This window comes from Stigmatopora argus, chromosome 5 (genome assembly GCF_051989625.1).
Source record: "Stigmatopora argus isolate UIUO_Sarg chromosome 5, RoL_Sarg_1.0, whole genome shotgun sequence".
NCBI classification, from domain to species: Eukaryota; Metazoa; Chordata; class Actinopteri; order Syngnathiformes; family Syngnathidae; genus Stigmatopora; species Stigmatopora argus.
Window position 1 is genome coordinate 4,432,459 of NC_135391.1, and position 27,268 is coordinate 4,459,726.

Consider the following 27,268-nt stretch of genomic DNA (forward strand, 5'->3'; position numbering starts at 1 on the left):
ATCAAGCCGTTCTATATTTTGCTCGATTCGTTTTTATGTAGCAATGTAACATTCAACTATAGATGTTGTATAGTGAAATCTCTCCATGTTCACCGATGCCTGGCATCAGTAACCAACTGCTTTCCCCATTTTCCTCGCATCAGACACCGCACTGATGCACCGCCCGTCTTTCTCCACCGCATTGACCACATTGAAAAACTTCTTGATGGGTTTGTGGATGTGTCCCAGACTCTTCAGATCCTCGATGACATCCTGAAAGAGGTTTTTCTCGTCATGATTCGGGCCAAAAGCCCGCCTTGGAGTGGTTACCTTGTCAAAGTTGCCTTCGAACGTCACCGCATTTTCAGAGTCGACGTAAAGAACCGGAGCGGCGATTGCCTCCCGAAGGCTCATTCCTAGCCACAGGTTGTTGATAATTGCCTGAAAATCATAATTATACCTCAGCCAGAGGACAACTGCCAACAGAGAACAGGAACGGGCTAGCCGCCAGGGCAACGAGGGCATTGTTAGCGACGCTTAGCATGGACGCGCACCGAGGCCACTCCGGTGGTGATCATGCTGCCACCTGTGCCGCCAATAACCAGCACCTTTGACTTGGACTTGAGCACAGTCGGAGCCATGGATGAAGGAGGCTGGTCCCCTGCAACGACAACAAAAGCCTCGACAGCCGCCATTGGGATTCCTCGGCGCGATAGCGGGTGGAGATAACGGGCGCGCCTTCTGCAAATGCAATCAGCGGCCGTCATTGGGAATCGCAGCTGCGCTACTCAATATTTATAGCCTAGAAATTGCATGGAGCACGTCAGCTTTATTTTTTTTTCTATGGGGGAATGAACTGACGATGACATTTTTCGACTGGCGCAAAGGTTAGCTTGAATGTAAGCCCGCCATATCATGTCCATCTGATTGTGTTTTTACGCCAACTGACAATCATTCTGACCTTTCAGGACAGTGTTGGCACTCCGTGTTGTTTTGGAGCGTCTCCTTCCAATGGCTTGAGGAAAACGGAATGCCAATGTGACAAGAAAGGTTGATTTGTTCATTCATCCGTTTAGAATCATCATTTTTTTCTTAAAATACATTTTCCTGGACTATTAGAAGCACATCCAGCATTGTATTTCTGTCTTCCACTGGCCAACATCAACTAAACAGTCCGTCTCCTCGTCGAACCCTGACTCATGTTAGCCGACATCCTGCTAACTACAGACTTCGATGCTAACCATACGCCGTTTCCCATCATGCCTGTGGTGAAAGAAGCCCATTACTTGCTAAAAGGTGCGTGATTCCTGAAGTGTTCCGAAGCACAGTACAGTCACTTTTCGACGTATTTGTTCACTTGAATTGGTTACTGCTAAATACAAACTGCGATGCTAACCAAACGTCATTTCCCATAATGCCTGTGGTGAGGGAAGGGCGCTAAGTGCTAAAGGGTGCGCAATTTCAGAAATTGTTTGAACACGGTGTGGTCACTTTCCCCACATAATCGTTTGCTTGGAATGGATCCGAGACCACCAGGTCTTGGGCCCACCGTTTGCTCCGCCCCAGAATTTTACAGATTAGTAACCACACTAGCCCAAAAGACGCACACCAGCTTATCTTTGGGTTTCTTCTGAACCCAACAGGGCGAATGTGTCATAATGTTGACATTAAGTCCCACCTGCGACTAAGCTATCAACTCTTTGGCAGAAGTCGCACAGCTGACTGTTGAGGATGACTCCGGTTCTGCTCGAAAAGACTCTTGAGCCAAATCTGAGAAAACAAAGAAGGAAAAACAATTCACGTCCACAGTAGAAAGATAACCGATGACATTTTGGGTTTTTTGGAATACCGACAGGTGGTTGATGCTGCTGGTGACAGACACGGCGGAACCGTCCTCGGCCAGAACCGAGACTTGCGTGGTCCCCGTGCTCTCCAGGTAGGGTGTCGTGTGGTAATACTGCGGGTCACGTGACCCTCGGTCGCTGATTAAAGTGCGGACGTGATCGGCGAGGCCGTCCTTGGTGATGTTCTCAGTCAGCCGGGAGACAAAAACATTGTGGGCGTGTCACAGGTACTAAACTTGAAACTGTTCTTTTATTTTTAAGATCTATGTAGTCCTTCACTCTTCGACTTCCTTTTTTCTAGTCTTGTTTTTAATTGGGATTGTCTGACTTGACGATGGATCGTTCTTATGTAGCAGCTAACGCGGAACACGCTATCGAACCGTTAGCTATTCACGTCCTGACTTCCTAAGATGACTTTTATGCACATTGTGAAAAATGTATGGTGTTAACTCACTGCGCTAAATAGTGGATCATTGGAATAGTTCTTTAACCCGTTTGCAAATTTGAGTGCTTCCACGTAGCGGTGATAAAACAATGATTTTTGTTCACCGCTCAGGGATGTTGGATTCAGGTTGTATCCTAACAAAAACCAAACAAAACAAAAGTTTTGCTATTACTGCTCTTTCTTAATTGTCAGTAAGTCCATATTTGAAGTCACCTTTCATGATGTTAAGGACGAAATTTAGGATGTTGCCACCTCCAGGCGGTGGCGCCGTGTACATTTGATATTCCCCCAAAGGAATAGTCCACGCGTCAAGAACGCTTGGTCTGTAGGACGCCAAGTCTTGCAACGTTACGACCCCTCCTGAAAACAAAGGAACAAGTGCGTCAGTCAAGTGAGTAAAATGTTTTTATTTTTAAAAAATAGCCTCTTTAACAAGCTTGAACCCTTAGCTTGGTTAATAGTGGCTATTTTATGTTCGTATATAACTAAAAAAGGAAACTGAAATGCAGTATATAGTATCCTTTGAGTACAAATCAATGGGTGAACACACGCACTTTAACTAGAAAGTACCTTTCTGATGGTGCTTATTTTACTTATTTTCTTATTTTTTCAATGTAACCCGGGATTGAATAAATGGGTTTATAATGTTCCAAAAGCTAAATAAGAGGGATTCCTGTGGTGTAATTGCAACCTGTTTTGCTTAGATTTTGTTATTTATTTTGTTTTGACAGCATCCTATCCTTTAATTTCCTCATTTTTTGTTGCATTTGGCCGAAAGGTTAAATGCTTCATTTAATTAGCCAACAATACCTGCCTCCTGTATGTCTCGGACTAAATCTTTTGCGATTTTCCCAGTGTAGAAAGCATCTGCTCCCAGTTTTGCAACGGTCTCCAAAGTGTCGGCCAGCCTCTCAAATTTGACGGTGTCCCCCATTTGCAGCAGCTTTCCACTTTCATCTGAGAACAGCTCACTACAGGATGTAAAAGCGGTAATTTTTACAATTTATAATATGGACATTGCATGGAGAATGTACAATGTGAACAAAAATGAATCTTATAATTAGGTACAGTACGTGACTTTGTGAGCATCAAACCACAAATATACAGGGGGCCAAAGACACAGCTTTTTCTAGTACAGTGGTACCTCTACTTACAAAAATATTTGGTTCTAGAATTTTTTTTATAAGTAGAGGCATATTTTACATTGAATCAGCATAATTCGTTCCACAATCTTAAATACTAGCCTCTATAAACACTTTAAAATTGATAAATACCAATTTCAGATGAAATATGTATGGAATGGTATGCAAAAAAGAGCAAAAATATAAAATGTTATTAATCCAGTACAATGACAAACCTAACAAAGTCTACGTCAAGTCTTAAAGTATTTTCTTGTTCAGTTCAATGGTTTACCTCATTTATGGTTTTGTATCCTGGAACAATAATTGACCTATCAGTGTTTTGTAACCGGGCAGATTTGTATGTTGAAACATTTGTAAGTAGAGGTACCACTGTCCTGTATTTTGACACCTAAATGATACGTACAAAGCAAAAGCTGTAGCTTAACATGCATTCAGTCACCATGTAGTGTGTAGGTGCTTCTTCGCGTTGGAGGCGGAGCCTACCGAAGTGGCTGCGATTCGTTGGAAATAGTCGCGGGCAGGTATTGACCCAGGATTTTTGGAATAGGAAACCCTTGTCTGGCCAACTGGATGCTTGGCTGGAAGAGGGTTGCCCATGGCAACTTGCCGTAAAGCCTGTGCGCTTCTTCGTAACCACGGAGTTCTCCTGGGATGCCAATCCACATGCTACCTGGAGAGGGCGCCACTGAAATACAAAGCAGGCAAGATAACTTTTTTCTTTTTTCCTTTCAGTTTTCATTATTTTACAGCAGACCACCCTCAGGTTATGACATTATTCTGTTCTGGATTTAGGATCGGAAGGCGAAATAGTCGGTGAGATATTACTGTAGTACATTTTTCTTCCTTTTGTAGACTGCTTTGTTTATTAGTCCGTTCAATTGGAACTTAGTAGTTTTGTTATATCCCAAATGTGACATCCTGACTTATTTTAAAAAAATCTAGATCATGTGATCAGTTTGTAAATATGGCTACCATTCTTTTTTTAGGGGCGACTAAATGAACAATCATACTCAAAGTTTTTTCTTTGGAACGTGTATTTATTAAATATATTTACATTTTTCAAATTAAAAGACCGGAAAGGGTCAACATGTGTTCATTTTCCGTATTGCTTAACCCCCGAAGGGTCTTGGGGGGTGAGGAAGCCAGCCAATCGCAGAGGACAAGGAGACAAAGGATGACCAATCACATTCATACCCGGAGAAAACCCACGCAAGTCAGTGGATCTTTATTTTAAAGTTCATTTTAAAATGAGTTAAAGAGCTTCCTTCACCAATTTGTCAGGGAATGAAATATCGTGATTCGTGAATTTATTTATTTATTTTAGAAACAAAATAGTACCTGTCAAGAAGCGAGGGGGGTTGGGACAGGACTTCAATGTGTCAACTTTGTACTTCCCGGGGACACGCTCTCTGGCGTTGATGATTTTTACTTTGCCTTGGGAAAGAGAAGAGAAGTGACGCTTTCACTTGGGATCTAGGCTTAATGAGAAGAATGCACGAGTGATTGTGCTAGGCTAGGCACCAGTGCTATCCATCACTGTGAATATGGCTCCGCCCCCAAGGCCCAAACTCTGAGGGTTCAGGAGAGAAGTGCAGAGAAGCGCGGCAATGGCGCCATCTACAGCCGAACCTCCTTTTTCAAGCATGTCCCTGAAAAATAACAATCACGCCTACCTCAGGTTGTGCATAGGGAATGCAGATTATTTCAAAATAATAATAATAATAATAATTATTATTATATAGTAATATTAATAATTATCTTAATAATAGTAAAGTTGAAAATTGCAATCTCGGGACAGTTTAGCTCTCCCGGAAGTGGTTTAATTGCCGAATAGCTCATATTTGTGATTCTTATTTTAATCCCAAATTAGTGACAGACATCCTTGCGTTTATTTCCCAGGCTTTTATTCTGAAGGAATCCCGCACAGTCTGTTGACATCCGTTTATTCTTATAATCATTAACCATTTTTATCAATGCAAAAGTTGAACCACCATCAAAAATCATTTTTAGACATTTTTTGATTGGCCTGCCCAACCTTGAAGAAAAAAACTCCAACTTTCTTATGTATCTTATTTTTTGTTCAATGCCGATGTAGTTGATATAGTTGGACACTATTGTTTGTATGGAATATTTATTTGTATGGATAAAAAAAAATAGTTCAAGTGCTTTCTATTCCGTTAGTTCAGTTTTTTGGGGTGGACGATTGGCCCTTTGATTAAAGTAAAGAGAAAATAATTGACTTACCGTCCAATCTGCGAACATGTGCCAGTGTCTGCAGCAACTGCAGCGTGAGAAAAAGAATCTGGTGGACATCCCCGCTTGGTAAATTTGATGATGCACACAGTCAGGACAATGATGCAGAAAAGCAGTATTAGTGTGATGCATGCATAAATTTGCCTCTTGGACTTGGCCATCCTTCCCTGCCAAGCTTGATTGGTCTCTTCATAAATTTAGGATGATCTAATATGCGTGAGCGTCAATGTCTGCTGGTGTGAATGTGGGGTGTCAGTAAATCTCTGGTTTAAAATAAAATAAAATGAGTCAGGCTCCACCTCTGCTTGGAGAGTCGGAGGGGGAGCAAAAATTGGGAATTGAGGAGTCATTTTAATGGAATTCTGTTGGAAATGGCAGGCAAAAACATTAGAAAATGGTCTGGCAGACAGCTGACTAAAATTCATTTGGTAATGTGTATTTTTGGATGTCTGGAAATAGGAAATTGGACTGAAAATGGTGCAATCTGAAATGAACTGTACTACAAAACCAAAAGGAACCTATTTCCCACATTTCTCAGGGTAAAAGGGAGGGCATTCCAGGTGGTTTTTAGCTTTGACGCCTAAGAAAGCCGCTATATAATTAAAGTCGTTTGTCTTTGTTTTCCACAGATGTTCATAGGATTTCTATTGGGGCCCCAAGGACGTCACTTATTTTATGACAAGCTTCTTTTCTTTTTACTACCATCCTTGGCCCATTACATAAATGTGTTTTATTTTTAAAGAATTCCGAACCTTGATTTCTCACCCTTTTTTTTTCTAGAAAAACAAAGCATCATGTCCAATGTTCCCTCTAAGCTGCGCGCGTGCGCAATTGCGCGCTACTCTCGTCTTCTCCGCGCACAGCAAATCATATGGAGCGCACAAGATAAAATCCAAAAATAGAAGAACAAGTGGTGAAATAGGGTGAGAACTGTCTAAATCTGCTGTGTTTGTGGTTGTGTGCGTGCGTGTCTAGTATGTGTGATCGTTTGTCTTCAACCTACACAATGGACTATAAATGGAAATTAGCCCTCGGCTACAATCTTACATATATATGTTCATTAACATGAATATAAATATTTTCATTTTCTGAACCGCTTTATCCACTTTATAACTCGCGGGGGGTGCTGGAGCCTATCCCTGCTGACTTTGGGCCAGGGGCAGGGGACACCCTGTATCGGTGGCTAACCGATCGCAGGGCACAAGGAGACGGACAGCCATGCACACTCAGACCCATGGAGACCATTGAGGTATTGTAAAGTTCCTCGTGTGCGTCATACTAGTTTACTAGTGTACTAGTTTTCATTGTGAATGAGTTGTAAACAGTGTTTGTTTAGGTCAAGAATGAGCTCCAATTAATGAATAGTTAATTCATCCAATCATTACTATGAGTTAAATACATACTTAAGGTGACGACTCTGCAGGCATTCTAGTTAGAGACCTCATAGCAAACCCGTACTCGAAACTGAAATAGAGCGACGAAAGTCGTCTATTTTGAAAGGTGAAACCGGATGTAGTTGCATGCATTCCAATTTTCTTTACAATGGGTCTTTCCCAGTGAAGCTTTAGCATTTACAATCCAATTTAGCATGTCTGCTGGTGTTCGACACAAAGGAAGAGTGTCCAATTGTCGGTAAGAGCCTATTTTCTATTTTAAACATAAGTGCTGTGTTTTCCCGTTCGGAATTCCGTCGCGCTTTTCGAAAACAAATGTTTTTATTTTAATGTCGAGTGGGATCCGTCCGCTTGCATTGCAGTGGTGCACAGCTTGGTTGGAAGGAAACACCTGTGTGCCTTATTTTATGCTCTTCTTTGGTCGCAATCTGATCGTTGAGCAGGTATGGATGCATGGATTAATATTTAATATATCGATCATTCAAGGGGTAGGGGGAGATCAAGAAAAGAAAAATGTTGACGGCTACACGACCAGTGAATGTTGTGGTTTTTATGGTTTGGGTGTGTGTGTGTCATACTGTGGTTCGATGCTACCACCCGGGATTCCGTGGGTGGGTGTGGGTGTGTCTGTCAGAAGGATTATCCCACCATTTCTGGGGGAAATCTAACCACATACACAGATGCAGGCATGGGCGGATTTCCCAGGGTGGCATCGGAGGGCAATAGCCACCCGAAATGGCTCCCATGAGAAAAGAGCTCCGGTTAATTTGACATTAACGAGTACAAAACTCCACTAACTGACTGAGGTGACGTCAGGAGGGTGCTGGGGTTTATCTCAGCCAACAGTGAGAAGTAGTTGGGAAGGCGCCCTGAATTGGTGGCTGGCCAATCGCAGGGCGAAGGAGATGGACAAGGCGTGTTTGGCACTCAGAGTGGGAAAAAAAGCCAAATCACATTTGGTAATATACCATCATGAAATAATTGCCTCCTAAAACTGTCCCCCAGCCCTTCTGGCCACCACATCAATATTGTTTCTGGATCCGCCCATGCCTGCAGGTTTTGTCTGTTGGTTTATTACTGTGGCTATTTTCATCCCCAAAGAGAAATTACAAAGACTTCATCTGACTTTCATTCTCTGAGAGCATCTTGCAGCTCTTACTGGGTTTCAATCATAAAAGTCTGTGCATTTAAAGTGTTTATGTTATTGTTTGTCAGTGTATGGGTACCAAGGGAGGAGATACTCAGGGAGACATTAGGCTTAAATTCAGCCATGTGCCAATGACTCATGGTTTGATTCAGTCGCTACAGGGTCTGCAGTGCGGTTTTATCCGTAGGGGGTGCAAGAAAAAAAAAAAGTCTTTCATGTTCTGTGATTTATATCCACACACAGAGACAGCATGGTTGGTGACTGAGTCGTTTGGCGCTTGCGCATCTTGAAATGCTTGAACACTATGTTGCTGATTTGTGACTCGCTTACCTTTTCACATTTTATTCTGTCCGTACATTTTCTCTCCAGCTAGTCCTCACGAGGTTCGTGGGTCCGCTGAAGCTTACTTTAGCCCAAGGCTAGGTTACGTTGGGCTTGTCCTAAAGTGCATATTAGACTCTCACTTAAATTCCTAACTATGGATCAACCACGGAAATATGTTTTGGGAAAGCAAAAGAAGGATAGAAACCCTACCCGAGCACCGAAACAGGAACCCCAATGTGCTAAGCGCATGTCCGCCGCTCCACCGTTCTGTTCATTCTTAAAAGTAAATAGATTGGGTGATCTGTCGTGAAGCCACGAGCTTAGAAATGAGATTGTCTTGATTATGTAAGCTGCTGTATTCGACCAACAATCACAAAATTGGTCCTTGCTGATTACACAGAAAACAGTCGATGGTTCCCGAGACTGCAAAGATGCAATAACTGTTGTACCTTATGCCAGAGGCGGGCTACTTCCTTCTCATTCCTCTTTCTCGCTTGTCCCTGTTTTTCAGCGTCTCTCTTCATTTGCAAGATAGAACGGGAGAAAGAGCGGCGCCATCACCACCAGCCCGAAAGCACGCTCTGCGAGGGCGTCGCTTTGAAATGTTAGGATTGGAGACTGAGGGCGTCCGATGAAATCACAACTGACTGTTTCCGTTCAAGACGGGAGGGGAAGCAGCCGTTTCACGCCAGACCTTTCGTGCCTTTCGATGCCGTTCCCAAACCAGACCAAGACTTAACTCCTATCGGCATCTCCGTATCTTCCGTGAGATTCGTTCTTGCGTAGCAGAGCCCAGATGGAATGGTCGCTAGAGAGCGTGAGGGAGATGCTGGCCGGAGGAATGCAGTCCGTAAGAGACTGCGAGACTAGCGCTTGTGCCACGGTGGGGTGTGTCCTGTTCCTGTTTTTGTGGTATTGCTACAGGGTTGGCCGCGATCACCGCCCCGCTCCCTCGCGAGGACCCGGCAGGGTCGGGGGATTCGTGGGCTCGGACTGCCGGAACAGGGGCGAGGGGAAGTCCGGCTCCATGTTGGAAGACCAGAACGGCTTTGCCTTCTGCCAGTCTTCGGAGTGTTTCCGCTGCACCAGCGCCGGAGAGAGTCTGAACCAGAGGCTTTATCACAGCCTGCAGGAATACGCCAAACGCTACACCTGGTCCGGCATGGGCAGGGTGCACAAAGGGGTTCGCGAACAAGGCCGCTATCTTAAAAGCAGGCCCGCCATCCAGCGGCCCGAAGTCTTTTTCCTCCCCGACCTACCGTCGGCTCCGTTTTTCTCCCGGGAAATTCAAAGACACGACGTGGAACTCCTGGAGCAGAGCTTCCCCACCCTCCTGGCCGAGTTCGAGAGCATCTACAATCAACCCCCGGCCCAAGGGGGATCTCCCCTACCTCCCGGATGGAAGGCTAACAACACCCCCCGTGGCCAGTGGTGGACCTACTACCTAGTCAACCAAGGCACACCTCTGGTACCGAATGCCAGGAGGTGTCCACGGGCCTGGAGGGTGCTGGGCCAGCTGCGTACTTTCATCGCCAATAACGTCTTCGGAAACGCCTGCTTCTCCGTGCTGTCTCCGGGAGCTCTGATCACCGAACATTACGGTCCGACAAACGTGCGGCTACGCTGTCACTTGGGTAAGAAGGTTGGGCAGGGGGGAGCAAAACGCTTGGCGGCAGATGGCTTGCAAAATGATTCTGACATTTTTCAGTCGCGGAAAGTAGACGACTGAAGAAAATGTATCACCTACTCTATGCCATCCTTTAAAATTCCAATACAGGGAATATGGACATATACACATTGCAGAATTCTTATTAATGCAATCAAAACACTGTTTAAGAGAGTAACAAAATACATTGGAATTAAATTAAAATTTCAATCTTGAATTAGGTCCTTTACACAAATCGTGTAGTTTTCTATCATGGTCCTTGGTCTTTACTAAAATTGTGAATTTATGCTTTAAAAAAAAAAAAACTGACAGGTCTGCGTGTTCCACCAACCTGTGAGCTTGTAGTTGGTGGAGAGCCACAGTGCTGGTCTGAGGGCTACTGTCTGCTGTTTGATGACTCCTTCCTCCACAGGGCTTTCCATGAGGGTAAGAAGGGTTTCATCTATAATCCTTATAAAGCGTGATTTATGGGTGTGTGTATGTTAAGATTCTCTCGCTACGTTTGTCCAAACCATGCAACGTAGAGAGTTGATATTTATTATGGTGGCCAAAAACGTCTGTCGGATCCTAATAGACGAGTGATTGACTTTCTTCACCTTCTCTAAGTGTGTACACTCAATCTTTTATTTGTTAAACATCCATTTTTCAAAAGAGATTTTTTTAATAGCACAACAATTGTGTTTTGGTTGTAAACTGCTTGTATTAGAGATGACAACAAAAATTTGGCGGCCGAAACATGATGAGAAATATTGCATTTGCGTCTACAATGCGACGTTAGCTTGGCATCTTCTCTTTTTCCCCTTTTGAGTAGCTAAGAACGGGGCTTCCGGGTTTTCTTTCTAGCTTTGGCATCTTTTATTTTGTTCTCATTTCCACAGAATTTCTTAAATATCCTGTCAATGAATATCCGGAATGGCACAGTGTATTTTCTAAATAACCTTGACAAGCCACTAAATGTTTTGGGATGACTTTTTTTTCCGCTTACGCTTGTAGGAACTGCAGAGGACGGCATCAGGGTGGTCTTCATGGTGGACCTCTGGCACCCCAATGTTGCCGCCGCTGAGAGACAAGCCTTGGACTACATTTTCACTCCCGGGCGCTTGGAGGAGAAGGACGGCAAATAGGTGAACCTGTGAAGAAGAATCGTGTCCAAGCACAAGAGGTAGAAGTTGTGTATGTGTCTGCTGAACTTCCAAGGCGGTTCTCGGTTCTTCTCTTTTCAAAATCAGCTTTCACATACACTGTGTGCTTCAAATTATTTCTCCAATCTTGCAGAGATCATTTGAGAACCTGAAGAAATATTAATTCAATTTTAAACAACTGCACAAAGCGGCACATTTTCAAATATTTACGGTGAGGATCGAAGACAGGGGTGTCCAAACTTTTTCTTTTCTCTGAGGGACCGTTTAAAAAAAAAATCAAAGGATGCAAGCCTAACTTGAAATTCTTCCACTTTTGTTGAATAGACGACCAGAATCAGGGAAAGTGTTTTTCATTGATCATTTGATCGCTGCCAACCATTCCAGTCAAAATGGAATGGACGTTTAAGTGAGACATGACTCAATGCCAACTTTCCAAGTTGAAATGGATTTGATTTTTTTAGCTGTCATTTGAAGCGAATGATTTAAGGGCTACAAAAAAGAAAACAAATAATCCCTAGGTATAAAGATATTCCAAAATACATATATTTACACTTCTGAAAACGTGCTACAACATTTTCTACATTCATTTGAAGGTCATGTTGCTAACGCATGGTTTAAGTGACCAGCTCCACCTTGTGTCAACGCTGAGAAGTGAAATGTAGGTGGGATTTAAGCTTTTTGTGCGGGGCATATTCAAAGATATTTGCTGTAGGACAATAATAAATGGACGGCGGGCCGGAGTTTGGACACCTCTGCTGTAATCTGTCAAAATCTGAGTTGTAACGCGCGATCGGAAATGATTACTTTAGATCTCGGACTCATACGCTCGCGTGACCGGACGATTCGCCGAAAGACGTTTGGCCGACGGACAGTTCGCCGAACGGACGTTTCACCGAAACGGGATTCGCGCGCTCGCCCCGCCCCCGGATCGTGTGTGTACATGTTTTTCAATCTTGGCCCGTGGGCCATATACGGCCCGTTACAGATAACATTCATTTAGGAATAACAAGGGCATGTACTGCCCCCCGCTGGACATATTTCTAAATACAAGTACGTACTACAATCAAAGCTGGGGATTGATGTCTGACACTGAGAAAAAACAACACTAGAAGACTTGTGCGAAATTCTAAGTGCCTTGGACAGACTAAAGGTCTTAGAGAACAATACCTGAAAATGCCATGGAACACACTTTTACTTCTAGTTTAACTTTAAATAATTTCCCACTATTTTAGGAAATATATTCAAAATGATTTGCCGAGAACCTTAATTCAAAGATTAATCTCAACGTTTTCTATGCTGGTGTAAGTTTTCTGGAGTAGGATTTCTGGATTTACAATTTCATTACAGTAGTACTTACTGTTACTACTACTTTATTTTCTCTATTTCTTCTGTCACGTACTGTTCTGCGTGATCTCCAAATGGCTACTACTTTAAACGCAAGGATAAAATAAAAAATATAAAAAATTGGCAGCACATTGTAGTACGTACTTGTATTTAGAAATATGTCCAGCGGGGGGCAGTACATGCCCTTGTTATTCCTAAATGAATGTTATCTGTAACGGGCCGTATACGGCCCCTGGGCCGAGGTTGAAAAACATGTACACACGCGATCCGGGGGCGGGGCGAGCGCGCGAATCCCGTTTCGGCGAACTGTCCGTCGGCCAAACGTCCGTCGGCCAAACGTCTTTCGGCGAATCGTCCGAGTACCATACACTATCTCGTTCCAGTGGCTTAAAGTGCTGGCTTGTGTTACATATTTCCGTAAATATGTTCGATACACATTAGCCATTACCTGAATGTTTACAAAAATATTGCAGCTGAGGTCATCCCTCCTGCAACCGTTGCCGTTTATTTTGCTCCAAATCCTCATTTTACAAGACGTGGTTGAATAAGCACTTATTTTTTTCTTGAATTGGATGACTCAAACTAAACAGATTTAAATGGAGGTGAAATTTCTTTTTAAGTTTGCTAAACTACGGCAATTGGATTGTATTTGGTATTATATTTGTATTGTACATATTTAGGAACTGAACTGAGTTGAAAGCTGGAAAAAAAGTCTTTTGGACTTCAGTGCTTGTAACTATCGTGTCGTCTTGAGTTTATGAATTCATTCACCGCTTTAAAAACTGCTGATTGCACTTGGTAGATTTTGTAAAATACGGATGAAGATCTCTCTTATTTATTTTATGTTATGCATGACATGCTAACACACAATATTACAGTATGTTTGTGTGACTTTAATCCATACTTACAGTTGAAATATAAAGGTTTACAGCTTATACGAAAAAGCACAAATGCCTTTTCTCCCTCACTGTCTGACATAAAATCAGACTGAACTTTCCTGTTTTTGCTGCCCAAGAAATGAACATACAGTGGTACCTCGAGATACGATCGTAATCCGTTCCGAGACTGAGATCGTATGTCGAGCTTTGCGTAACTCCAGCGAACGTTTCCCATTGAAATGAATTGAAAACAAATTAATTCGTTCCAACCCTCTGAAAAAACACCAAAAACAGGATATTGGATTGGAAAAAATGTTTTATTTCTTCTAATTCGCCATATATTGACAAAGAAATAAATAACGAGTGGTTTAATAGTAATAAAATGTGTTTAATAGATGTAAAATTAGACGCATTTAGCGGAGGGGAGACAGAGAAGTTCGGGGGGACTTTATCCACGGCACTTGTAAACGAACAAACTAATTTAAATTAACTTGGATAAATATATACAGACACACTCAAACATACGTTTAATGTAACTTTACACAAAACTGAATTCTAGTTTTGTCTTAATCTTTTGTTACCTTCATTTTCCGGGTTGGCGGTTTGCCACGCCTCCACCCTCACGTTAGCTATCGATGGACTGTTTGCTGTTGTATTCCCTTCAAAATATTCCGAAAATGATGCACACAAATGTCCTCACAATAGGATAACGCACGACCACTTGCCAACGAGAAATAGGTTTAAATGAGCGATCATGGGAGCTCCTTTCCTTAGAAAGAATAACAGGAAATGCAATAGCTGAGCTTACCCACGTATTGATTGTAAGTTTTATTCTGAGAAAGGGTGCCATTGGCTATCGGTGTTGTGTGCACGAGTATACTTCATTACCCAGAAAGCCCTCTTTTTGCCCGCGCATGCGCGTTGTGCGTTTCCTGGTCGAAACTCGTCTGAATAAATCGTTCAGTCCTCGTAGATATAGTAGTTATACACGAAAGAGATGTGGCAAAAAAAGACAGTGCGCTACAATGATAAACAGCCTCTCATGTCATGGCCACCTGGCTTGGTCGCATCTCGAAATTTTAATTGTATCGCGATGCGAATTATTTGATCGAAATTTTCGTCGTAACACGAGCATGTTGTATCACAAGGTACCACTGTATTTTGGTTTGTGATGTGCGTATCAACTCTCAGCAAAGCTGGTAAAGTGCCACTTAACCAAGTAAAGCAGTACGTTAAAGACTTTGGGTGTAAGGCTACAATGAGAGTGGGAATCTATTCATCTGAAATAAATTTAAATTAAAAAAATCCTGTTTGAAAAGGCACAATTTTGAGAAATACTTTAATTTTTAGAGGCATTTTCAGTGGTCTTGTGAACGTCAAATCAAAGTATCAGGGAATAATGAGAATCATTACAAGCTTTATCCAAATTAACAATTGTGCGTGGAAGCTCTGTTATGTTAGTTATTATTTTTTTCATTATTCTAGGAGTTATGGCATACCCCACAACCGAAAAATAAAAATTCCCGATGTTATGTCAGACAGTCGTGGGTTTAAAAGTCCTTCTTTTTGTATAGCGTTTGAATTTCTGGTTGTACATCATACAGTATATGCGCTGTTTAAAAGGGCCTTATTTTATTTTTTTGCACACGACGAGTAATCGAAAACAGCTTCGTGTTTTTGCGGTCGAACACTGTTTACAAAGTCTTAGAACAATGGCGCTCACATTGAGCTGTCGCTTTTTAAATGTGGTTATATGGATGTGGCTCGTCGACATTTCGAAGAAGAGCGTGCTAGTTATCGAAGTTCGTTGTTTAGATTTTACGATGGGACAACGACATTGTTTACATTTGGGACGGGAAACGTTTTTCGAGGCTTTTGCGACCTCTGGTGTTCAAATGGATCATTGCAGGACACTGCTGATGACTTTTGTTGCCATCCACGTGGCAAAGAATTGCAGAGAGAAATTATTTCAAGGACTTGGACGTGTTGAGGTGATGTTTTTGTAATGTTTTAGCGATGCGGTCGGAGATTTCTGGTGGACTTTGCAGATGTTGAGTGATGCATGTGTTAAAGTAGGACAGTGCCTTCAAAAGTCTTTCTAAACTACTTTTGAAATTGAATTTGTCGTATGATGTTTTGTGGCGAGTAGTAGCCAACAAGTTTGGTGGGGATGTTAACACTCTTTTTAATCCATCAATGTTGTTGTTGTTGTTTATTTTTTTATGCAGTTCTGTTTAAAGTACTTATGATATATTTCTTCCTTGTGGATTTTCAAGTGTTTCTGTACATCTAATAAATGGTGAAGAATGTTGAGGAGTCGGAGAATTTTGGTTGCTGTATTAATCGAGCAGCGGTCGTTTCTTCACCGGAACTGTCATTAAGGTAAAGTAAATTAAAACTTATTGCAGACAATGTTTTCTTTTCATGTGTTTTGAAACATTTGGTTTAAGATAAAAGTTGAACCTAACAAAAAATGAATTGCATCAATACAAAATCAACTTAGATTCCATTGTGCTAATTCATTTTTTAAATTTCTTTCTCAATATATAAATTTGATTTTGTATAAAATAGCTAGATTCCATTGTGCTAATTCATTTTTTAAATGTCTTTCTCAATATATAAATTTGATTGTGTATAAAATAGCTAGATCATCCTTTTTAAAATGTGTCCATCAACATAAAATGTTTAAAACTTTCATTTATTTGACTAATAGTACAATGAAAAATTCACTTGGTAAGGGGGTTGACTTCATCAAAGCAGCCAAAATTACATAGCTCGTAATGTGAATGCACATGTGTGTGTATATATATATACTAAATTGAGTTTTTAAAAAAACGAATTAACGTGTAAAAACAGAACCGAGGTGAGTCGGATTTATGGACCTCATTTGTTTCCATACACGTGTAGCCACCCCAACACACACACACACATGCACACACATGCACACACACTGCCCGAAACAGGTGCTGTCAGCCACTCATCGCGAGCTGGCGAGAACTGGTCGACAATGGAAAGGAAGACCGGACGCGTGATGGCGACGGCGACAATCGAGCCACCGCCACGAACGAAACAAAATCGGTAGCCATGAGCGCTTCCTTCCCACCATCGGACTCCACCACCTCGTTGCTCAAAAGCTCCTCGAAAAGATCCCCGCACATCCCCCAAAGCACGGTGGAGACTCGGAGAAGTCACCATCCGCATCACCACCACCGTCCCGCAGCCTCTGCCGCCGCCCCGAGCCCGAGCAATGGAACCGCCGAGGAGGCACTCTTATCGGCGGGCAGCGACGTCAGCGCCCGGAGACCGCTGTGCCATCCTTCGCTCGCCGGTAACCGCGACAGAGGCCAATCCACGCGAGTCAAGTGTCGAGCCCAAGCACCTGACGGCCCCCTTCCGGAGCCCCTAGCCGAGGCCGGTCGCGACGTGAGGGAACGCGGCGCGCACCGACACCACCACCGCCGCAGGAAGCACAACCGAGAGGAGCGACAGCCCGCGGTCGGTGAGCCCGAAGCGGAGCCTCTGCCACCGGAGCCGGAGCAGTTGCCGGAGCTTCGCCCTCGTTACCGAGCACGTCCTCTCCCGATGATGCCCCCTCTTTCGGGTAACCAGGACGATACTACTCCCCTGTGCGAACCGCGGGAGCAGCACAAGAGTGCCGCTTTGACCAAAAGCGGCGGCCGGGCCAGTCGGTCCCCGCCGCCGTCCGCCAGCTCTCCGCCGCTACCGCCGTCCAGCGCCTCCTCGCGGCGTTCCCGGAGATCCAGCGCCGCTTCTTTCGCTTCGGACGTCAACCTTCGCACTGTCCTCAATTCACTCTTTGGCCAGGTAAGCGGTCCTTGAAGCTGCTCTATTCATTCTTTTCTCACCTTGATTGAGCCAAAAGCACATTTTTTTAATTTTTAAAAAAAGAAAACCCAGTATTTGAGTAACACAGTACAAATACTTCATTATTGAGTTAAAGTACGTAGACGTCAAATTCATTTTCACTGATTAGTTCATCGTTCACTGCCCAATAAGGGCACACAGTATGTGCTGTGGTAGTGAGTAAAAGATGGAAATTGTTATTTACCCTTCATAGGATACTCATTTAACTCGTTGATGCCATTGACACCAATAGACGTCCAATCCATTTCCACAAGGAGGCCTGACAGTGATCATTCTCATTGGCTGTCAGCCTCTCCCAGGCGTAAAGGATAGGACATCCATCGCAGTCAATGGCAGTGGTAGACATTCACGGTACTTGGACGTTTGGTCGCCCGGACGTTTGGTCGCCCGGACGTTTGGTCGCCTGGACGTTTGACAACATGACAGAGAGTTTACTGTTGAAACCAGCTCTCAAAATCATATTCATGAGAGAGAGTTTAATATCAAAATATCTACTGTTGAAACCAGCTCTCAAAGTTATATTCACCCGGGCGACCAAACGTCCGGGCGACCAAACGTCCGGTCACGGACATTCACAACCACTGAATTACCGTATTTTCTGGACTATAAGAGGAAAATATATACCCGTACACACGGTGCACAGGGTATAAGTCACATTATTGGGATGGTCTCACTTCTATGGGGTCACGGGTTCGATGCCAAGTTGGTCCTCACTGCGTGGAGTTTCCATATTCCCCCCTGGGCATACATGGGTTTTCTCCGGGTACTCCGGTTTCCTTCCACATCCCCAAAACATGCTGGTGAAACACAGTAAATTGACCCTAGCCTGAATAGTTGTTCTTTGTCTCCTCGTGCCCTACGATTGGCTGGGATAGGCTCCAGCACCCCCTGCAACTTTTATGAGTATAAGCGGTTTGGACAAATGATTGAATGGATGATTTATGTATTTATAGACCATATAAAGCCAGCCCTGAACTTTAGACTTGGCGAACATTAGGTTTGTTTTTTTCCAAATATGCAAATGTACCTTCTACATTGTGTAAATGCGACCATTTTTGGACAAACTTCAGGCCATCCTTGTCCAAAATGGTTTCTTATGTAATATATCCTCCTACGGACCTTCTGAATGAAAGCCTTTCCTATCGAAGAGATCGTGCTGCGGGAGAGGAAATGTGTCCGTCGAAGTGCAAATCCGTACACGGCCAAATATAACTTCCTGCATGATTTATTGACAATTCGGCGCTCGGCGTTTCTTTCTGAAGTCATTGGACTGGTTTTGATTCACTACCTTTTTAGTCTAGGGATAAATCAGTGTTCGCTTCTCCTTTAAGTGCACTTTTATTCGCTAAAATGTAGTGGAAAAACATTTTGCTATAGCGTACGTGCTCCTTAGCAGGAAGCGTGTCTGCTGTAGGTCGGAGTGACCTTGTCTTTTTCCGCAGGGGATGCAAGATGACAGGTGTTTGGGGGGCGGGGCTAGACCAGCAAGCAAGGTGGGAATTAATAATATAGACCATTTGGAAGGGAAAATGAAAGCTAGTGAAGACGAGGGATTCATCACGAAATCCGTTGATTGGCAGTGGTGTGTTTTAGCACCCAATTTTTAGGCACTTTGGTTGTGTGGCTTATTTGAGCATCCACTCTGAGTTGTGTGGATTGCTCAGAGGAACATTTGAAAACACAGGATCGCCGCCCCTTTAATAGGCGTATTCCACTTTCCATCCTTGGTCTGCTTTCTTAGTTTGTTTCCCAGCCTGACTTTTTCTTTCGCTCATTTGACGCAACCAGTGGTGAAGCTTACAGTTATTATTCTCACAGAGCAAAAAGGCGTTGGATTTTTTTTGGGTCGTCATGGGTCTCGTCGAAACCAGAATTTACAGCCCTCTCAAAGGTCGAGCTGCAAATGTTACAGAGAAAAGGCCTTCCTGGTCCTTTTTAATGCCGTATTTTCCCTTTGGTATGGGCAACTGCTTAGATTCAGCCCTCACCGTGGTAAGAGTCCCATTCTACTCCTACTACAAATCACAATGGTAACTGCTACTACTATCACTACTATTACTGCTACCACTACCACTACAAATACAATCACAAGGACTACTGCTACTTTTACCGCTGCCACTACTACTACTACAATCACAATGACTACTACTACAATCACAATGACTACTACTACAATCACAATGACTACTACTACAATCCCAATGACTACTACTACCACAATCACAACGACTACTACTATTACAATTACCACTACTACTACTACAATCACAATGACTACTACTGCTGCTACCACTACTACTACTACTACTACTACTGCTGCTGCTACCACTACTACTACTGCTGCTGCTACCACTACTACTACTACAATCACCATGACTACTACAATCACCATGACTGCTACTACAATCACCATGACTGCTACTACTACTACAATCACCATGACTGCTACTACTACTACAATCACCATGACTGCTACTACTACTACAATCACCAAGCACAGTTGTCATTTTGTTAGCTTCATGAGGTTGTTATAGCAATATGTTTTATTTCTCCGCTCCCAAACATGTTTACTCTTCTTGCCCCGAGCAAACCGTAATGCGCGCTAAATGGAAACTTGGCAGCAGGCCTTTTATCGATGCTTTTAAATTGTTTTCATAGTGTACGTTCTCCACGTCACCCTCTTTTGCCCGGCTCACTCGATTAGAATACTTTACAATTATTGTTCCCATCTTGCCTAATCGTATAAATTGGCTTAGGCAATGCAACTACGCTGTGTTAAAGATATGAATTTAAAATGGAAAAGAACAGGGAATCACGTCATCTATATAATAAATGCAATGGCTGACTGTAAACAAGGCTCATAAACGTGCAAATACCTGTCTATATTAAAGCAAACATTTTTATATTATTCATGTTGACACATTGTCAAACAGACTGCTTACACCGCACCAAAAGTTTACAACGACCCAGTTTTTCCACATTTTGTCCAAAAAATTGCATATTTATAATTATCACCATGTAAAAACGGCATTTTACTACCAAGTGCATATGTTTAAAGATATGCACATTAATGTTTGTTTATAATAGAGTTATTGTATTTACCTGAAGCATGAATTAAATACCATATTTATAATTATGGAAGCAATATCATCATTTAAAAACTGCTTTTTATGTTTGCTTGGGTTATTTTACCCTGACATAGAATGTTAAAAATAAAAAATAAAAACAACCAAAAATAGGAAAGTTACACATATTGACACAATGTTAAATCAACACTAGTCAGACAGTATCAGCCAAAAAAGAGAACCATTTAATTTACAAAATGCTGAATTTGTGATCTTTTGTATCTCTTAAATAGGATTTTATGAATGCATACCTAATAGAGTATCTGGTGAGTTTCTGAACATACTGTAAAGCTACTTAGCGTGCAAGAACAGTATGTTAAGATTCTCTACGATTGTGTCAGAAATGTTCCAAACTCCAAATATAACCTGACAATATATTAAGCTGGCGCACTTTAATTTTTTTATCGGTACATATGATGATCCAAAGACTGTTTGGAATGCATTACATGGGAGCAAGCGGCCAACCAAATTCTGTCACTAGATGTGCTGACGTTTGATGACCCTTCCGTCACCGCCGTGACAGGAAGTGCTGATGTTCCATATTTAATCGCCCGCTTGTGTTTCCTCGCGTCTTAGTTGTTTCCAACGCCTCCAAACTTGCGTCATGCCTCAATGTTGTGTTTACACTTTGTTCTGGTGTTGTTAACCCCTGTCACTTCTGGGATATGTCTGCCCCCCGTCTCTGCCCTTTAAAGGTTGCGTTCATTGTAAGCAAGAAATTTTTAGGGTGGGGGTTTTGGGCTCGAGATCATTCGGAACGCGTGTTTACATTCTTTTGTTTGTCTACTTTTAATGTTGTTGCATAACGGGCAGAAAAAACGCCAATGCCATGTAAAATAGTGTATTTTCCGCACTATAAGGCGCAATGAAAAAAATTAAATTTTCTGAAAAAGCCAGCAGTGTCCCTTTTATATATGGATTAATATTGGTTAATAATTGTATGAAATTCCCGTTAGCACAGCTCCATCTTGTTGATGTATAACACAATCCTCTACTACTGCTACAGCGCCATCTAGTGCATGTATATTCTTACCTAGGTCTACAATGTATTGTGTCTTTTGTCTGTCTTGCTACTGCAACCAAGAAATTTCCTGAATACGGGATGAAATAAAGTTCTAATCCAAGGGTGTCAAACTCGGGTCTGTTCGCGGGCCGCATTAACGTCAACTTCATTTCATGTGGGTCGGACCATTTTTTTATTTTTTTTAAATTGGATTAAAAGAACTGGTTCAAAAGCCCTAAATAGTCAGTTTTTATAGATCTAAAGCAATGTTTATTTGAGCTTTTTTTTTCTTAGTAATGGAAAATGTCTTTTAATCATGTTTTTTATTTCAAATGGAAACAAATTTTTTTTTAAAGTGGAAAATGGAAATATTTGTATACATTTATTTTTAGATTTTACTAAATGCTTTTTGAACTAAAAACAAAAAAGAAAACAATGATTGATTTTAAAAAGGGGAAAATCAGGAAATGTAATGTACATCTTATCATCATTTGAATTTGATCCTAAAATAGAAACTCATGATTTACTTTCTCGGGCCGCACAAAATGATGCAGCGGGCCAGATTTGGCCCCCGGGCCGGCACTTTGACACCTGTGTTCTAATCTATAACTACCACACCTGCCACCACTACTACTACGACATCTTATCTGGTGCGCCTTATATATGAAACCAATTTTGAGAAAGGCCATTCATTGAAAGTGCACTTTTATAGTACGGAAATTACGGTATTTGAGTTCTATCTTAAATGTCGTTTTATAAAGATCATTGTTGTTCTTTGTTTGGACATCAGTCATGTTGGATTCGTTTATACTTGTACTGACACGTGATTTATTGCGTTGACTTTCTAGGACCGAGAGCTACGTCCAGAGGAAATGGATGGTAAGTTGATTTGTCTTTATTAATAAGTCGCCAAAAACAAAGGCCCAAAGGAGTGGAATGAAAACGAATACTGTCTTTTGATAAACAGAGTTGCGGGATGCATTTAAAGAGTTTGACAAGGACAAAGATGGCTTCATCAGCTGTAAAGATCTTGGAAACTGCATGAGAACCATGGGATACATGCCCACTGAAATGGAGCTGATTGAATTGAGCCAGCAGATTAATATGAACCGTAAGAACTGGTTTTGATGGTATTGTGAAGTTTTCACTTGGGAGTCATTTAAAAAAAAATGTTTTTGGTCTTTCTCAAGTGGGCGGCCATGTTGATTTTGAGGATTTTGTGGAGTTGATGGGCCCGAAACTCCTCGCTGAAACGGCGGACATGATTGGAATCAAAGAATTAAAAGAGGCCTTCAGAGAGGTAAGAATTTTGTTGTTTTTCCGTGGCGGTCCGTGCATTTTCTCGTAGCGCCTTCAACGAATCAATCCAACCCTCAAAAACTATTTTATGGCTATAAAACCTCTACAGGTGCGACACATAAAAATAATCAATAGATCAATGCACAAAAAATGGGGTAAAAACCACTTCCTAGCAGCATTTAATGATTAAATACAAATACTGGAGCTTTTCAGACATTACAACTGGGCCAGGGGGGGTGATTTCCCCGGGAAAAGACAGCAATGGACGTCAATGGCGAAACTGCAAAAATTGCACTAAAATGGGGTAAAATCCACTTCCTAGCAGCATTTAGTGATTAAATACAAAACACTGGAGTTTTTCAGATATCAGAACCGGGCCCACAATTGAAATATTATTTAGGAATATAGCCATATTTTACTCACCAAAAATCCTTTTTAACTGTACACAATATCCATCCTCCTTTCTTTCTTCTTTATTTTCTATTGCCATCGAAGCTAATGCTGAAAGTCGAGCCTGTCCTGTCGTATTTCTGGCATAGTCCGTCTTGAAAATGGCTTTAAATCAACACAACAATATATTTGCTTGTGCAGCTCGCTCCAGATACAGTTTGATAGCTCTGGCTAATCACTAGCCAATCATAGTTGGTGAAAGCGATGACGTATCCCTACGCCTGCGAGAAGGCATTGTGGTGTTGCCAACTCGAAATCTGATTTGGTTAAAGCAACAGTCTTATCGACGCTTGTTTAATGCAGCAGAGCCTGCAGAACTGATTGTGAAGGCCTTGAGGCAGATTTCTGACCCTGGCAACAAATAATGGCTGAAATGTGATTGGTTAAATGCCTCAATATGAAAACACATCTGGAAGCAGTGCAACCAGGGGGAAAAGCAATGAAAGGAAGCTAACAGACCATTTGGAATTATTGAATAAGTATTGATGGACAAATATATATATAATATATGATTCAGATATTTCTTAGGCCAGCAGAGAAGGCCTTGACGGCCCGCCACTGCATTTTTTTTATAGTCGATCGGTTGGCTTAATTGTGCGCTTCAATGTTTTTGCATTGCCTGCTAGTTCGACACCAATGGAGACGGCGCCATAAGTACGTCGGAACTCCGGGACGCCATGCGAAAGCTTCTGGGTCATCAGGTAAGATGTCATCGACGTGGAGTATTTTTTTTTTTTGAGATGGCTACGGATCATCGCCGCCTGACTTTTGCAGGTGGGGCTGAACGAAGTGGAGGATATTCTGCGGGAGGTTGATTTGAATGGCGACGGCCTGGTGGACTTTGAAGGTAAAAATACCGGGCTTGCGTTATTTATAGACGACGATGATCGCAATGAAATCGGGAGCCTTCTTTCTCCTCTGGCAGAGTTCGTACGAATGATGTCGCGTTGAGCGCGTGGAACGATCGCGAACGAGAAAGCTCGCTCCTCGAGGACCGGCCAAGATTTCCCGAGCGATTCCGATTCCGATCGTGGCCCGGATTGGAATTTCGACGACTCGAACGTTCAATCAAAAAGTGTTCTTCCCGAGCGTCTCCAGTCCGACGGAGGCGGAACTCGTTGTAGCCTATCTGACGATTGTATATTGTTTTTTATTTGCACTTTAACTCTCACTCGACAACGTCCCGTCTCGTCTCGACGTCGTCCAATGTCTTAGAAAATATCGCTCTGTCTGGATGTGAGAAGAACTGTAGATTCAACTTAGAGTTAGAAAAATGTATATTTGGGACGTCTTTTCTGTGACATCGGGGTCTCGGTAAGGAGCCCACGTAGCAATACTTCATCTGTATCAAGTGTTTGACCAGCTGTCATTTGTCCAGCGTCGTTAAAGAATCGCCGAAACTACGAAATGTACGAAAACACAACTGTGAACTTGTCGAATGTTACCGCCGAGATCCCACCGCGAGCAGTTCATGTAACACATCTTGGCTTTTTTTTTTGGTTGATTTCCCGTCCGAGCTGAAATCTAGATGACCAAAGTACTCGCTGATCCGTGACCGGACGTTTGGTCGCCCGACTTTTGGTCGCCAGACTTTTGGTCGCCAGACTTTTGGTAGAACAGTTTCAAATTATGACAGAGAGAGGGAGAGTTTAGAGTTTAATATCTAAATACTGTTGAAACCAGCTCTCAAAATACTGTTGAAACGATCTATATACTGTTGAAACAATCTAAATACTGTTGAAACGATCTAAATACTGTTGAAACGATCTAAATACTGTTGAAACGATCCAAATACTGTCTAAATACTGTTGAAACGATCTAAATACTGTCTAAATACTGTTGAAACCAGCTCTCAAAATAATGTTGAAACGATCTAAATACTGTTAAAACCAGCTCTCAAAATACTGTTGAAACGATCTAAATACTGTTGAAACCAGCTCTCAAAATACTGTTGAAACGATCTAAATACTGTTGAAACCAGAAACCAGCTCTCAAAATACGGTTTCAACAGTATTTAGACAGTATTTAGATCGTTTCAACAGTATTTAGACAGTATTTAGATCGTTTCAACAGTATTTAGACAGTATTTAGATCGTTTCAACAGTATTTAGATCGTTTCAACAGTATTTAGATCGTTTCAACAGTATTTAGATCGTTTCAACAGTATTTAGATCGTTTCAACAGTATTTAGACAGTATTTAGATCGTTTCAACAGTATTTTGAGAGCTGGTTTCAACAGTATTTAGATATTAAACTCTAAACTCTCATACCTGTCAACCTCTGCCGATAACTGCCCTTATAAATGATTATTGATTCCCCTTACAAACCCCCCAAAAACCTTACAAACACCGTACGAGTCGTACGGTGTTTGTAAGGTTTTTTGGGGGTTTGTAAGGGGAATCAATAATCATTTATAAGGGCAGTTATCGGCAGAGGTTGACAGGTATGAACTCTCCCCCTCTCTGTCATAATTTGAACCTGTTCTACCAAAAGTCCGGCGACCAAAAGTCCGTGCGACCAAAAGTCCGTGCGACCAAACGTCTGGGCGACCAAACGTCCGGGCGACCAAATGTCCGGGCGACCAAAAGTCCGGCGACCAAACGTCCGAGTACCTCGTCGATCGGGAGCAGGTTCACGTCACGCTTTTTGTTTAATTTTTTAGGAACGGCGTGTGTGGGCGGTGTTTAGCGAATGTTAGTGTCAATATGATTGTAGCTGTGGTAAAGTCTTGCAAATCTGTGGTGTTGAAGCAAAAGTCTATGCATGCCAAAGAGATCAGTCCTTTCAGTATGCACATTTGGATTTTTAATCAATAGAAACGTTTGGCCAAGTGCAGTGTACAAAAAAAATAAATGTCATTACATTGCAGCCGTATTGTGTGGGTGGCTATTTGTGACTGTGAAAAATCAAAGTAGGTCACCAAAAAGAAGGACAGAACTTCAATTATGGCTAAAGTTTCAACAATTTTCATCAAGATATACCAACAGATTTAGTATGATTTTTTTTCCACTTTTGGTCTTGTAGAAGTCCAAGATTCGGAATTTAAGCATTGTACACATTGTAAAAATCAAACTATTGGCTTTTGCAAGATTGCATTTATCCTCACTAAGGTCGCAGGGGGTGCTGGAGCCTTTCCCAGCTGACTGCGGTCCAGAGGCGGAGGGACACCCTGTCCAATCAGCCTACCATGCATGTCTTTGGAATGTGGGCGGGAACCGGAGTACCCCGAGAAATCCCACACAGGGCTAGGGAGAACATGCAAACTACACACAGGTGGACTGACCTGGATTTGAACCCAAGTCTCCCGCTGTGAGGCCGACACACTGTGAGGCCCTCTTACATTATAAATTACTAATAGTATTTATTGCATAAAACATTTGCAATTGCCAACATGTTTTATGTCATGTCTAAAATGGGATATGCTAACCCAAAAGCATTGAATAATTGAATTTGCTTTAAGAGCAGATGTCACTTTGAGAAATGTGTATATACACAAAGAATAGCAAATGTTTGCACAAAATATTAACTTCGTTAGAATATATAAACGTGGGCTGTGGCTATAAAATATATCTCATCATATCGCTCAATGTTCATAGGCAGTCTTCTACTGAAATATAATACGTACTTTGATAAGTGTGGCATTCAAAAGCAGCCTCACAATCTGTGTATTTCAGTTTTTATTCATTTTATTTTATTTTGATTGACATTTTATAAATCAGGGCGGACGGACGACAGTAAATCCTAAAAACAAAAACGATAGGCTGATTGATCACTCAAAATGTTTTTGTTAATATATACATAAATACAGTCGTGATAAATAGCCGATATGAAAAATAATAATTGAAACCTGGAGTCCATATTTGGCTCATGAAGTCAGTCCACTGTTTAATACCAAAAACTACTAATATTGTGGCCCAAAATGTGATGTTTACGCATTTATTTTTGTTT

The 27,268-nt window shown here is 42.0% G+C and overlaps 4 protein-coding genes across 12 annotated transcripts in view; 3 read left to right on the plus strand and 1 right to left on the minus strand.

Moving 5' to 3' along the window:
* The window catches only part of lrrc75ba (leucine rich repeat containing 75Ba), a 49,371-nt gene extending 45,148 nt beyond the window's left edge, over window positions 1–4,223 (plus strand). The window contains exons 11-15 of one of the 5 annotated variants that reach the window (XR_013300414.1): window positions 144–866; window positions 948–1,029; window positions 1,099–1,275; window positions 1,835–3,257; window positions 4,143–4,223. The gene's annotated coding sequence lies outside the window, so the exon portion shown is untranslated. Of the gene's footprint in view, window positions 1–143; window positions 867–947; window positions 1,030–1,098; window positions 1,276–1,834; window positions 3,258–3,957 lie in introns of all 5 variants that reach the window. The other 4 variants (XR_013300413.1, XR_013300415.1, XR_013300416.1 and 1 more) reach the window with 4 other exon arrangements.
* Window positions 1–5,889, minus strand: ggt5a (gamma-glutamyltransferase 5a). Its single transcript, XM_077601611.1, has 12 exons — window positions 5,655–5,889; window positions 4,932–5,059; window positions 4,749–4,844; window positions 3,894–4,095; window positions 3,079–3,239; window positions 2,482–2,628; window positions 2,278–2,402; window positions 1,833–2,008; window positions 1,658–1,749; window positions 534–640; window positions 310–420; window positions 1–252 (listed from the first exon to the last, which is right to left on the minus strand). Exons 1-12 carry the CDS (start codon window positions 5,822–5,824, stop codon window positions 106–108), a joined length of 1,662 nt encoding a protein of 553 aa, XP_077457737.1. The 5' UTR covers window positions 5,825–5,889; the 3' UTR covers window positions 1–105.
* Window positions 5,504–11,327, plus strand: asphd2 (aspartate beta-hydroxylase domain containing 2). Of its 3 annotated transcripts, XM_077601607.1 has the most exons (5): window positions 5,504–6,586; window positions 6,796–6,912; window positions 9,040–10,162; window positions 10,507–10,620; window positions 11,188–11,327. In XM_077601607.1, exons 3-5 carry the CDS (start codon window positions 9,325–9,327, stop codon window positions 11,316–11,318), a joined length of 1,083 nt encoding a protein of 360 aa, XP_077457733.1. In that variant the 5' UTR covers window positions 5,504–6,586; window positions 6,796–6,912; window positions 9,040–9,324; the 3' UTR covers window positions 11,319–11,327. The 3 variants fall into 3 exon arrangements, with proteins under 3 accessions (XP_077457733.1, XP_077457734.1, XP_077457732.1); XM_077601608.1 differs by lacking the exon at window positions 6,796–6,912; XM_077601606.1 differs by lacking the exons at window positions 5,504–6,586; window positions 6,796–6,912 and adding an exon at window positions 7,147–7,295.
* cabp1a (calcium binding protein 1a) lies at window positions 11,207–24,507 on the plus strand. Of its 3 annotated transcripts, XM_077601597.1 has the most exons (9): window positions 11,207–11,356; window positions 15,835–15,940; window positions 16,522–17,383; window positions 22,420–22,450; window positions 22,539–22,682; window positions 22,762–22,871; window positions 23,947–24,021; window positions 24,095–24,167; window positions 24,246–24,507. In XM_077601597.1, exons 2-9 carry the CDS (start codon window positions 15,855–15,857, stop codon window positions 24,269–24,271), a joined length of 1,407 nt encoding a protein of 468 aa, XP_077457723.1. In that variant the 5' UTR covers window positions 11,207–11,356; window positions 15,835–15,854; the 3' UTR covers window positions 24,272–24,507. The 3 variants fall into 3 exon arrangements, with proteins under 3 accessions (XP_077457723.1, XP_077457722.1, XP_077457724.1); XM_077601596.1 differs by lacking the exon at window positions 11,207–11,356 and having other exon boundaries at window positions 15,026–15,940; XM_077601598.1 differs by lacking the exons at window positions 11,207–11,356; window positions 15,835–15,940; window positions 16,522–17,383 and adding an exon at window positions 19,219–19,435.
* Window positions 24,508–27,268: the final 2,761 nt, after the last annotated feature.